This window comes from Chiloscyllium punctatum, chromosome 46, assembly GCF_047496795.1.
Source record: "Chiloscyllium punctatum isolate Juve2018m chromosome 46, sChiPun1.3, whole genome shotgun sequence".
Classification (NCBI taxonomy): Eukaryota; Metazoa; Chordata; class Chondrichthyes; order Orectolobiformes; family Hemiscylliidae; genus Chiloscyllium; species Chiloscyllium punctatum.
The window spans coordinates 62310739-62324157 of NC_092784.1; the positions used below are offsets into that span (position 1 = coordinate 62310739).

The 13419-nt window shown below is 41.6% G+C and overlaps 1 protein-coding gene across 1 annotated transcript in view; it reads right to left on the reverse strand.

Annotated features, from left to right (window-relative positions):
• Nucleotides 1–13419, reverse strand: part of LOC140468209 (intercellular adhesion molecule 1-like) — a 79197-nt gene that overhangs the window by 34848 nt on the left and 30930 nt on the right. The window contains exon 4 of the mRNA XM_072564450.1: nucleotides 13107–13385. Within this exon, the coding sequence (XP_072420551.1) occupies nucleotides 13107–13385 (279 nt within the window). The remainder of the gene's footprint in view (nucleotides 1–13106; nucleotides 13386–13419) is intronic.

Here is a 13419-nt window from a genome sequence, read left to right on the forward strand (position 1 = left end):
TGTGAGGTGAATCACTTTGGAAGGAGTAACAGGAATGCAGAGTACTGAGTTAATGGTGAGATTCTTTGTAGTGTAGATGAGCAAAGGGATCTTGGTGACCATGTACACAGATCCCTGAAAGTTGCCCCCCAGGTTGATAGGGTTGGTAAGAAGGCATACAGTGTGTTAGCTTTTATTGGTAAAGGGATTGAGTTTTGGATCAATGAGGTCATGTTGCAGCTGTACAAAAGTCTGGTGCAGCTGCACTTGGAGTAATGTGTACAGTTCTGGTCACTGCATTATAGGAAGAATGTGGAAGCATTGGAGAGGGTTCAGAGGAGATTTGTGGAGGGAAGGTCTTACGAGGAAAGGCTGAGGAACTTGAGGCTGTTTTTGTTGGAGAGACATAGTTTTAAACTGAAAGGTGTTGATTTAGGGCAGATGTCAGAAGAGTGTTTCTTTACTCAGGGAGTAGTAGAGGGCGTGGAACACACTGCCTGCAACAGTAATAGACTCACCAACTTCAAGGACATTTAAATGGTGGATCGGATAAACATATGGATGAAAATGGAATACTGTGGGTTAGATGGGCTTCAGGTTGGTTTCACAGATTGGTGGAACATGGAGGGCCGAAGGACCTGTACTGCGCTGTAATGTTCTACGTTCTATTATCATTTACTCCATTGCCTTATTTGTCTTCCCAAGTGAAAATGTTTCTCTTTGAAAAGCCTTCTCAGAACCCACTCTGTGCTAAGGTTTTGATTTTCTCCCTCCAAGGATGCCAGGTTGCAGAGGATCAGAGATGCAAGCACCAGAATCTGAGTATCCACCCATCTCCTTCCACTTCAGAAAAACCAGCACAGTTGAACAAAAAGGACCTATCACCTCCATCCCCATCCCCATTCACCTACTGTACACTATGCTACCTTCTCCCCAGCCCCCACCCCCCTCCCATTTATCTCTCCACCCTGGAGGCTTCCTGCCTCTATTCCTGATGAAGGGCTTTTGCCCAAAACGTCGATTCTCCTGCTTCTCGGATGCTGCCTGAACCGCTGTGCTTTTCCAGCACCACTCTGATCTAAACCTTGAACAACAAGGATAGCAGAGTCACAGGAGGGAGTTGGATGGCTTCGGTACATTTTATACAGGATTATACTTGAAGACAATAAACATGTTATGTCGTGGTGAATTATGTTTAGCTGATACTGACCCACAAGAAACGTTATTTCTTGAATAGGAAAGAAAACTATTCTTCATAAATGGCCAACTTGTAATTAGTTGTTTTAGTTCCAAGCAAATTGAAAATGAAAGATCCAGTGTCGAACCGCTCTTCCTTTCCGAGCGGTTTAGCAACGCACATGATGAAAGATAAAGGTGACTGTTAAATACAGGGGTAGACCGAAGCACATAGATCAGATTACAGCAAACTGATACCATTAATTTATCAATTTACAAGGACTGATTTGAGTTATGTGAATGATGCAGATCTCTGTATACGACTATATTTATTTAATCTGTACTTTCCTTAACATTAGTTAGAAGAAAGTGTGAAACAAAGCCATTTTTCTTTTATTTCCGGTTGTTAAACTGAAACCAACTAACACATGAGCAAATCGGTAACGGCAAATTTCTTGTTGGAAAAGCCAACAGATATCATTTTTACTGCACCGATGTAGTAAACCTATCACAATCCAATACTACTTCAGTCTATGTAAATGTTAAACATTACTCATATTTTAAAATGCTTTACTTGCCTGTTACAATGAACAGCAACTTGAAAAGCCAAATACATTCAGCCAGTGAAGTTAGTCTCGAATCCATAATTATTAACTTAAAGATGTTTTTAAAATAATCTGGAATCACACTAATCTTAAAAGTTTCGGAATTTTGAGACTCTGACTAGATCGAGAGGAACTTGCTGACAATTTAACAACTTATTTCCAGACTAACTCAGAGCACGCTTGAGCCATCATCTCAGTCCATGTTTCATCGACCAACCCTTCCGGTTAACTGTCAAATGTCAGAATATGGGGGATGTTCCACGCCCAGTCTCTTTTTATTTCAATCCTTCAAAATCCCCTGCACATCGTTCGCTTATTTTCTTATAATTTTTAAAGGTTTCATTTATTCTGCTGTCTGAGTCTCTCAGGATTCAGGGTGACATGCCGCCACTCCGATGTAATGTAAAAGTGCCAGTGTTGGACTGGGGTAGACAGGGTTAAAAATCACACAACACCAAGTTATAGTCCAACAGGTTTATTGGGAAGCACTAGCTTTCGGCGCGCCTATCCTTCACAACCACCTGATGAAGGAGCAGCGCTCCAAAAGCTAGTGCTTCCCAATAAACCTGTTGGACTATAACTTGGTGTTGTGTGATTTTTAACTTTGTCCTCCAGTTTGAGAGTTTCTGAGTTGTTGATCATTCCATGATCTGAAGACTCAGCCATATTCGAGGCAGGCTGTGTTTGCAGGGCAACCGATGGAGTTGTTGTGAAATGTAGTGATCATTATAACGTAGGAACCACACCAACCAGTATGTGTTCAGCCAACTCCAAGAAACTGTGATGTGATCATGTCAGATCATCTGGTTTTGTAGATATTGATTGATTGAGAACCTTTGATCAGGACACTGAGTAGAACCCCTGCTCAATTTGAAAACATTATCATGCCTGGCATTGAGCTTTTCCATCCATTTGAGACAGGAGATAGGACTTCAGTTTAACAACATACCTGGAGTACAATGTTCCCTCAATACTATACTGGCTTTTAGATTTTTATTGTTGTGCCTCAGTGTTGAAGTGGGAGGTGAACTGAGAACCTTGTCACTCTAAGTAAGGTGTTATAATCTATAGTTACTGTGAGAAACAGAGACACGCACGAGAATTCCTAGAAGCATGGCATTCCAGCCAAAGCTCTATCAACAAACACATTGACTTGGATCCGATTTACCACTCCCTGAGAAAAAGAACAGGAAATGACATCACTGTAGGAAATGATGTTATGACAGGAATTGACATCACCACCTCAAGGAAACCCAAATATATAAATAGAAAGTGGGCTAGACCATCAGTGCTTCTTTCGGAGGCTCACTGAAAATGTTACCTAGTATGGTGATGAAATGTCTGAAAATGAACTTTCTGTCTCAGTGAGCAAACCTACATCCCAAACCTCAGCCTGAGCTACAAATATTCACAAAACTCACTAATAGTGGTGGGACATTTTGTGTGGAATCTGAGGACAAAGGGGAAGCGCTTAATGAATACTTTTCATCAGTATTCACATTGGAAAAGGGCAATGTCAGTGAAAATACGGAGGTACAGGCTAGATGGGATTGAGGTTGACAAAGACGAGGTTTTAGCAATTTTGGAAGATCTGAAAATAGGTAAGTCCCCTGGGCTGGATGGGATTTGTTCTCAAATTCTCTGGGAAGCCAAGGAGGAGATTGCAGAGCCTTTGGCTTTGATCTTTATGTCGTCATCATTGTCGACAGGAGTAGTCCCAGAAGACTGGAGGATAGCAAATGTTGTTCCCTTTTTTAAGAAGGGGAGTTAGGACAACCCTGGGAATTATAGGCCAGTGAGCCTTACTTCGGTTGTGGTTAAGGTGTTGGAAACAGTCATAAGAAATAGGATTTATAATCATCTGGAAAGGAATAATTTGATTAGGGATAGTCAACATGGTTTTGTGAAGGGTAGGTCATGCCTCACTAACCTTTATTGAGTTCTTCAAGAAGGTGACAAAACAGGTGGTTGAAGGCAAAGTGGTTGATGTGATGTATAAAGACTTCAGTAAGGCATTTGAGAAGGTTCCACGCTGTGGCTATTGCACAAAATACAGTTTCGTGATTGAAGATGATGTAGCGGTTTGGATCAGAAATTGACTAGCTAAAAGAAGAAAGGTGGTGGTTGATGGGAAATGTTCATCCTGGAGTTCAGTTACCAGTGGTGTACTGCAAGGATCAGTGTTGGATCCACTGCTGTTTGTCATTTTTATAAATGATCTGGAGGTGGGCATAAAAGAATGGGTGAGTAAATTTGCAGATGACACAAAGGTGGGTAGAGTTATGGATAGTGCCGAAGGATGTTGTGGGTTACAGAGAGACATAGATAAGATGCAGAGCTGGGCTGAGAAGTGGCAAATAGAGTTTAATGTGGAAAAGTGTGAGGTAGTTCACTTAGGAAGAAGTAACCGGAATGCAGAGTACTGGGCTCATGGTAAAATTCTTGGCAGTGTAGATGAGCAGAGAGATCTCGGTGTCCACGTGCATAAATCCCTGAAAGTTGCCATCCAGGTTGATAGGGTTGTTAAGAAGGCATACAATGTGTAGGCATTTATTGGTAGAGGGATTGAGCTTTGGAGCCACAAGGTCATGCTTCAGCTGTACAAGACACTGGTGCGGCCGCACCTGGAGTATGGCGTGCAGTTCTGGTCACTGCATTATAGGAAGGATATGGAAGCTTTGGAAAGGGATCAGAAGAGATTTACTAGGATGTACCCTGGTATGGAAGGAAGGTCTTACGAGGAAAGACTGAGGTACTAAAGGATGTTTTCGTTGGAGAGAAGAAGGTTGAGAGGTGACTTAATCAAGATGTATAAGATAATCAGAGGGTTAGATAGTGTGGACAGTGAGAGCCTTTTTCCTTGGATGGTGAAGGTTAACACAAGGGGATGTGTTGAGGGGTGTTGAGGGGTTTAAATTGAGGGGTGATAGATTTTGGACAGATGTTAGGGGGAATTTCTACACTCAGAGAGTAGTAGGGGCGTGGAACGGCTTGTCTGCAACACGAGTAGACTCGCCGACGTTAAGGGTGTTTAAGTGGGCATTGGACATACATTTGGATTATAATGGAATGGTGTAGGTTAGATGGGCATCAGATTAATTTCATAGGTTGGGTGCAACATTGAGCTATACTATGTTGTAATGTTCTATGTTCTATGTTCAATTTAATCACTCTCAGACTTTTCTACAGTTTGCAGTACATTCCCATAACCAATGATCCTAACTTTTCCATTAACTTGTCCATTCAGTCAAATTTTAAAGTACTTCATTGTGACTCAACACATAGTTATTTACATTGTGAGCAATTTGGGCCCCATATCTCAGGATGGATGTGTTGGCCCTGGGCTGGGTCCAGAGGAGGTTCACAAGAATGATCCCTGGAATGAAAGGCTTAACATGTGAAGAACGTTTGAGGAGTCTGGGTCGATACTTGATGGAGTTGAGGGGGAATCTCATTGAAACTTACAGAATACTGAATGGTCTGGACAGTGTGGACTTTGGGAAGATGTTTCCATTGGGTAGGAGAGACTGGGACCCAAGTGCACAGCCTTAGAGTAATGACTCTTTCGAAGCAAGATAAGGAGAAACATCTTCAGCCAGAGAGTGGTGCATCTATGGAATTCATCGCCACAGAAGGCTGTGGTGGTCAGGTCTTTGAGTATACTGAAGACAGAGATATATGGGCTCTTGATTGTCAAGAGGATCGAAGGTTAGAGGGAGAAGACATGAGAATGGGGTTGAGAAACCTATCAGCAATGACCGAATGTCAGAGCAGACTCAATGGGCCAAATGGCCTAATTTCTGCTCCTATGTCATAGAGTCATAGAGATGCACGGCACGGAAAAAGACACTTCGGTCCAACTCAGCCAGGCCAACCAAATATCCGATATTAATCTAATCCCATTTGCCAGCACCTGGTCCATTTCCCTCGAAACCTTTCCTTTTCAAATACCCATCCAGATACCTTTTAAATGCTGTAATTGTACCAGCCTCCACCACATTCTCTGAAAGCTCATTCCATATATGCACCATGCTCTGCATGAAAAGTTTGCCCTTAGGTCCCTTTTATATCTTTCCTCTCTCACCCTAAACCTATGCCCTCTAGTTAAGGACTCCCCGACCCCAGGGAAAAGACCTTGTCTATTTACCCTATCCATGCCCCTCATGATTTTATAAACCTCCATAAGGTCACCCCTCAGCCGCTAATGCTTCAGGGAAAACAGCCCCAGCCTATTCAGCCTCTCCCTATAGCTTAAAACCTCCAACCCTGGCGACATCCTTGTAAATCTTTTCTGAGCTCTTTCAATTTTCACAATATCCTTCTGATAGGAAGGAGACCAGAACTGCACACAATATTCCAAAAGTGGCCGAACCAATGTCCTGTACAGCCGCAACATGGCCTACCAACTCCTGTACTCAATACTCTGACAAACGTCTTCTTCACTAGGAGAAAGTGAGGACTGCAGATGCTGGAGATCAGAGCTGAAAATGTGTTGCTGGAAAAGTGCAGCAGGTCAGGCAGCATCCAAGGAGCAGGAGAATCGACGTTTCAGGCATAAGCCCTTCTTCAGGAAGGGCTTCTTCACTATCCTATCTACCTGCGATTCTACTTTCAAGGAACTATAAACCTGCACTCCAAGGTCTCTTTGTTCAGCAGCACTCCCCAGGACCTTACCATTAAGTGTGTAAGTCCTGCTGTGATTTGCTTTTCCAAAATGCAGCACCTCACATTTATCTGAATTAATCTCCATCTGCCACTCCTTAGCCCATTGGCCCATCTGATCAAGATCCCATTGTACTCCAAGGTAAACTTTTTCGCTGTCCACTGCACCTCCAGTTTTGGTGTCATCTGCAAACTTACTAACTATACCTCTGTGTTCACATCCAAATCATTTATATAAATGATGAAAAGTAGAGGGCCCAGCACCGATCCTTGTGGCACTCCACTGGTCACAGGCCTCCAGTCTGAAAAGCAATCCTCCATCACCAACCTGTCCTCTACCAGAATTTGGATGCCAGTTCTGTATCCAAATGTCTCATTGTCTGCAATCTAAAACTGGTGCTGTAAAGCACCAAGTTCTGTGATTATTTTTTACTGAACCTGTCCTGATACACTATGACATACACATGTCACAGGGAGGCCTTCTGGCTCCGAGCTAGAGAACACTATCCCTGTGCTTTAAGAACTCATCAATTTCTGCAATATCCACTGCCAGAACCATTGTTGCTTTTGGGGTTTGAATGTAGCTTTAATCAGGCAGATTACAAAGAATTGAAGATCTCTGTGCCTCTGCTGCTGGTTTATGTTCTAAAGCTAAAGATGGGTGTTGTTACTTTGGACAGGGTGTTGATCTGCTAAATGGATGTTCATACTACTCACTGGCCTGTCACAGATTCTCCTTCAGCTGTCCGATAACAGATTGACCACAGATTAGTGCTCAATTGGTTTGCTTCAATGACATCAGGTGAACACAGCTTGAGGTCTTCAAGTAGTGGTCCACAGCTTTTGAGAAATGATGCAAACTCACTCAGAGAACCTCAAAGGACCGGTGGTGCTGGTAACCTCCCTGGTGGAAATAAAGTCTCATTCCTGATGAAGGGCTTTTGCCTGAAACGTCCATTCTCCTGCTCCTCAGATGCTGTCTGTCCTGCTATGCTTTTCCAGCACCACACTATTGACTCTAATCTCCAGCATCGGCAGTCCTCACTTTTGCCTAGGAGTAATGATGCCTGATTCCTATGTACCTGCAAACTGCTGCTCTTCCCCTGCCTCCATAATAATGGCGGAGTGGGTCACCAAGGGGTTAAGTCTTACATGGTCTGTGGAGATGTAGGAGATGGGGAGGGCATTTCTGTAAATCAGTGGGTGGCCTGAACAAGGAAGAAACAGTGAAAACTGTTAATGCAGGTCTCAGGAGGAATCCAAGCAAAACAAAAATGGGCTTGGAAAAATATTTCCAAAATACAAAAATTGACAAGCAAAGTTTGCATACACGTATTTGTAAACTTGCAAATTCATTAATCCTGTTTTAATCTAATGATAAAGCCAGCTGTTGCGAAGTGGTGAAGAACAGAACTCACAGCCAAGCCTTTATAAGCTGCCAAGCTTCAATTCACACAAAAAAAGATCCTTCAGTAATATAGCACCAAAGTTTCTCAATGTAGTACTTCTATTCAACGTTATAACTTTGGAATTTACAGAGACATGCCATATAGCTACAAAAGAAAAGACTCAGTCCTGAATCTGTGTTTACCAATATAATATATTACCCACTTAATGTCCATGAAATACATCAAATTCATTTTACAATTAAAATACTGCATCTTACAAAATTGAATCAAAATGATCCCGAGAGGTGATGTATACACAGCAATCTTGTGACAAAACAGATGTTCATTTCATTTTTTTAATCATTCACTCACAGGATGTAGGCGTCACTGGTTAGGCCAGCATTTAATGCAGTTCAGAGTCAACCACATTGCTGTGGGTCTGGGGTTAAATGTTGGCTAGACTGGGTAAGGATGGCATGTTACTTTCTTAGAGGACATTAGTGAACCAGATGGATTGTTCCAAATTCAACAATGGATTCATGGTCATCACTAGAATCTTTATTCCAGATTTTATTTAATTGAATTCAGTCAGATCCACAGCAGGATTTGAACACAGCTTCCCAGACCATTACCTTAGTCTCTGGATTAACAGCCCAGTGATAACACCATCAAACCATTGCCTCCACATAATGCTGTGTGCTGTGTTAATTTGGGGTCAGGTGAGTGAGAATGAGACAAAATACAACTAAACTAATCTCTCCCGAAGCAGTTAATATGAGCAGCATCATTGTTAACATCTCATTAATGTAGGTAGCGAGTTGCCTTCTGTTTTCACCATGTTTGTGGTATTGGACTGATTTAGGAATTAGCTTTAGCAAGGATATCAAAAATACACAATTTTCACAACTTCTCTGCCTTTCTATCATTTGCCCCATGTTCTCACAATCATTCTGGTCCCTCCTGTGATCTGGCCAATGTGATCCACTCTCTTATTGCTGTTTCAGTTTCAGCCAGCTCTTCACCCATCCTGAAACAGACCCACAATTCAGGAAGAAGGATATCATTTCTGCATAGGGTCAACTTCCTGAAACCACTAAGGCAATTTCTACCCAGTCTTTACTCACATGGTTCAGAAATAATTCACAAGGATGTTGCCAGGGTTGATGGGTTTGAGCTGTAGGGAGAGCCCGAATAGGCTGTAGCTGTTTTCCCTGCAGCATTGGAGGCTGAGGGGTGACCTTATCGAAGTTTATAAAATCATGAGAGGCGTGGATGAGAGACAAGGTCTTTTCTGTGGGGTGGGGGAGCCCAGAACTAGAGGGCATTGGTTTAACTTGAAACTGGAAAAATTTAAAACGAACCTAAGGGGCAACTTTTTCATACGGAGGGTGGTACGTGTATGGAATGAGCTGCCAGAGGATGTGGTGGGGCTGGTACAATTACAACATTGAAAAGGCATTTGGATGGGTATATGAATGGGAAGGGTTTAGAGGGATATGGGTCAAATGCTGGCAAGTGGGGCTACATTGCTTTAGGATATCTGGTTGGCATGGACGAGTTGAACTGAAGGGTCTGTTTCTATGTGAGAGAAAAAGATTTCTAATTAAATCTATCAGCATTAGATACTTGAATATAACCTTTTAAAGAGTCTGTTGTTAATGTACCTCAACAATGAACTGTTTAATTTTTTCCAAGAAATTGGAAAGACTTCCTGGAAAATGAATCATTTTGATAAGGTAGTGAAGTTTCATTAACCAAACAAAGATCATGAAAATAACTAAAGTCTCAACGTAGCATGAAGAAAGATGTAATGAGGCACCTGAATGAAAGAAATGCAGAGAGGCTGGATTTCTGCAATCCCAGAACCAGAGACCACTGATTGAATGTGATTATCGAAGTAACTAACACTGATTTGAGAAAGCCTAAATGAGTCAGTGTGTGGTGAGGTCGTGAAATGTGCTGCCTGAGAATGTGATGGAGGTAGATACAGTCATGGATTTATAAAGAGAACTAAAGAAAGGTCATTTTCAGGACAACAGGGAAAGGTAATGGAGTGGGATGAGCTCAGCTGCTCTTACAGGCAGTGGGCACCCACAAGATGCATCCATTAGCTTCCTCCAGTGCTGCATCTATTCCTCACTTCTATTCAATAAGTGTGAAAAAGGTTCCAACACCTGACCTAAATTTGCCTTTGAGTGTTTCTCTCTGTCCATTTCATGGCAAAGCTTGACTTCCCGGTTTGGAGAAGCACTCACTGCCTTTCAAACCTGAAAAGCTCAAGTTTCTTAATTCTTTCTTCACACCTCTGTCTGACATGTGAAATGTTTCTTACAGATGAACTCAAGGATCTGCAGGGAGGATTTGTGACCTGGTCCTGTATCTCACTTGACCATGCCAACATCCCAACCAGTTCATGTTTCGTGTCTTCCTGGACAATTCAGCTCCCCTTCATTGGTAGCACAATGCTGTGGATATTGGAAATCTAAAGCAAACACAGAGAATGTTGGTGAAACTCAGCAGGTTTGTCAGCATCAGTGGAACAGCAGAGTTAGTCTTTCGAATATGGTATGGCTCTTCTTCAGAACAGATCCTGTTGTGTTTCTCTAGCATTCTCTGCATTTGTTACAGCTATTCTTCAGATTGAGATTCAGGGCACAATGTCAACCTAGATTTGGAGACCGACTGGCTTTTAACATTCCTTAAGATTGGGGTGGGGGAGGGTTTAAGACGAGGGGGCACATTTTAAATTGAGAGGAAAATCATGAGAAGCAACGTTTTTTACACAGAGGGTGGTTTGTGTGTGGAATGAACTTCCTGAGGAAGTAGTGGATGAGGGTACATTTCTCATGTTTCAAAGATATTTGGATAATTACACAAATAGGAAAGGTTTGGAAAGATGTGGACCAGAAACTGTGGGATGAGTTTAGTTTCGAATTATGTTTGGCATAGACTGGTTGGACCGAAGGTCTGTTTCCGTGCTGTATGACCCAATGACTTTGTTAAGTTGGAAGATGTGGAGAGCATGCCCAACACTAGAAGGCCAAAGGGTTGGTCAATGTTGAGGCTGACAGCTCTGGAATTCAGCAAGGTGGTTCTGTTAGAGTCCCAGGGAGCAAGGATATCAAAATAAGTTTACAGTAGAACAGGCTGAAGGGATTACATTGGCTCCTGGTCTCCTGTTCCTTAGCGATGTGACATAGAAGGCAGGAAGTCTGGATTAGAGTGGTGCTGGAAAAGCAAGCAGGTCAGGCAGCATCCGAGCAGCAGGAAAATCAACATTTGAGGCAAAAGATTTGCTCTCATGTCTTTCCTCTCAACTTGAAAATGTGCCCCCAGTCTTAAAGCAACCCCCCCCCCCCCCCCAATTCTAGGGAGTGTTAAAAGCCAATTGGTCTCCAAATCTAAGTTGATATTGTGCCCTGAATCTCAATCTAAAGAATGGCTGTAACATTGGGAATCGTCCCGAAGAAGGGCTTTTGCCCAAAACGTTGATTTTTTCTGCTCCTCGGATACTGCCTGACTGCTGTGCTATTCCAGTGCCACTCTAACCCTGACTCTAATCTCCAGCTTCTGCAGTACTCACTTCTGCATAGAAGAAGATTCTGCTAGTGATATAAGAAATAAAGATGCAAATGTGCAAGTGCCAGTCTTAAAAACAAAGGAAGTTCTTGGAGAGTCACAGCTGAAGAAGGTTACAGAGGTAGAGAAGGAAGACAGAATTAGAGGTGAATATTTGCATAGTTCTCCTGTATCATCTGCAGAAAACACAAGACATAGGACAAGAGACCCGCAAACAAACTCAAACCCAGGATATTTTCCAAAGTAGTTAGAGATACTGTTTTGAAATTGTAAAATCTCATTTCATATTCTAGTAAATTGCAGGTTGTTGTGATCATTCCTGATACTGTTTTTCATTGGGAACTTGTGGAATGTTGTTGGGCTTTGCATTTTGTAGTTTGTATACTCCTGTTTTCTTGACATTCTTGTTCAAGTAATAAATGATGACTCCTGTCGCAAGGATCAATGTAGCCACCACTGATACACTTGCTGCAGCTATGATCGTAGCTTTACCTGTGAGGAAGATAGGTGAATGAAACGATTTGTAAAACTGAATTTGTATAACTTTTTAAAAAATGGATGAGATTTTTAATGTCCTAAAGTCATATAGATACTTTGTTCTCTGTGCGTCATGAATGTAAATGGAGAAAAACAGTGTGTCAATCTGTCAGATTAGTCAGCTGGGTAGAATGAGAATCACAGGAGATGCTCAACAGCATGGCCCATCCATAACTGCAATATCAGGTGAAATGGAATTAGTCTCATCAAAATGTACAAAATTAATTGCTGCTCCTGTTTCAGTGCTTTCTCAGTTACTAATCTCATGATTTGTTTCCACTGATTAGGGATCTGTAGTTGCAGATACATTCAATTTTGTTCAAATAGCACACAATCTGTAGGCAGTCAGTCCATGTAATATTTTATCAATTCCTACTTTGGAAATAGAACCAATCTGCCTCAAGATTGGGATATAGATAGATTCTAAACTCACAGCTTTAATGCATTGTCTGAGCTGAGAAGTCACCATTTTTTATAAAATCTTATGTTATCTTGGAACTATGATTTGAAAGAAGTTCTGGGATTCACATATTAATGAATTGAAACCTGCATCCCCATTCTAAGTGATTAAAGACTGAACAACAATCTAAGTTTGTTCAATACATCACATCAATTGTATGACACTTTGATCTTTTAATCTGAACTCTGTGTCCTATGATCCTGCCCCACTACCTGATGAAGGAGCAGCGCTCTGAAACCTAGTGCTTCCAAATAAACCTGTTGGACTCTAACCTGGTGTTGTGTGATTTTTAACTTTGTCCACCCCAGTCCAACACCAGCACCTCCATCTCATGTCTACTGGTTTAAGAATTCTTTCACTTTCTCTCTGATTTCCTGAAGTCTCTCTGTCTGTCTACAAAAGTCCTCTCTATGATCAAGTTTCTGGACACTTGCATAAACTTTCCCATATAGGCTTACAACTGTTCATTTCTTCCAGTAAGTACATGGAGATTGTTTTTCCCCACTGTGTAAGTGAAGTTGTGAGAGGATGAACTTTTAAATGAAACGAAACAGAATGAAACAGAAGAGACCTCGGAAAAGGTTTTGTCTGATCTTTCGACTCTGGTGTTAGACAGGCCAAAACTTTCACTTTTTTTTCTGTTTGAAGTAGAGATTTACACCACGGGTTTTTAGTGAAGTTAAATAATTTAATCAATCAGCTTTGATATTTTTGATTCACCTTCAATGCTGATGTCCACGATCTTCTCTTCAGCTCCAAGTTGGTTCATAACTGAACATTTATATGTTCCACTATTTTTGGTTGTAGCATCAGAAATACAGAGAACTCCTGAAGGATTAATCACAACATTGCTTTGTTTGGGCCATTCCCATTTCAGTGTTGGCCGTGGATTTCCTTGGTAGTCACATTGTAATATAATAGATTCACCTTTACTGAAATATACTGGAGACTTGGAGACACTTTTGTTATTTGCTAATAGAGTTGTAATGATTGGTTTATCTGTAAAACAAAATGATTTGAAATTAGGAGAAAT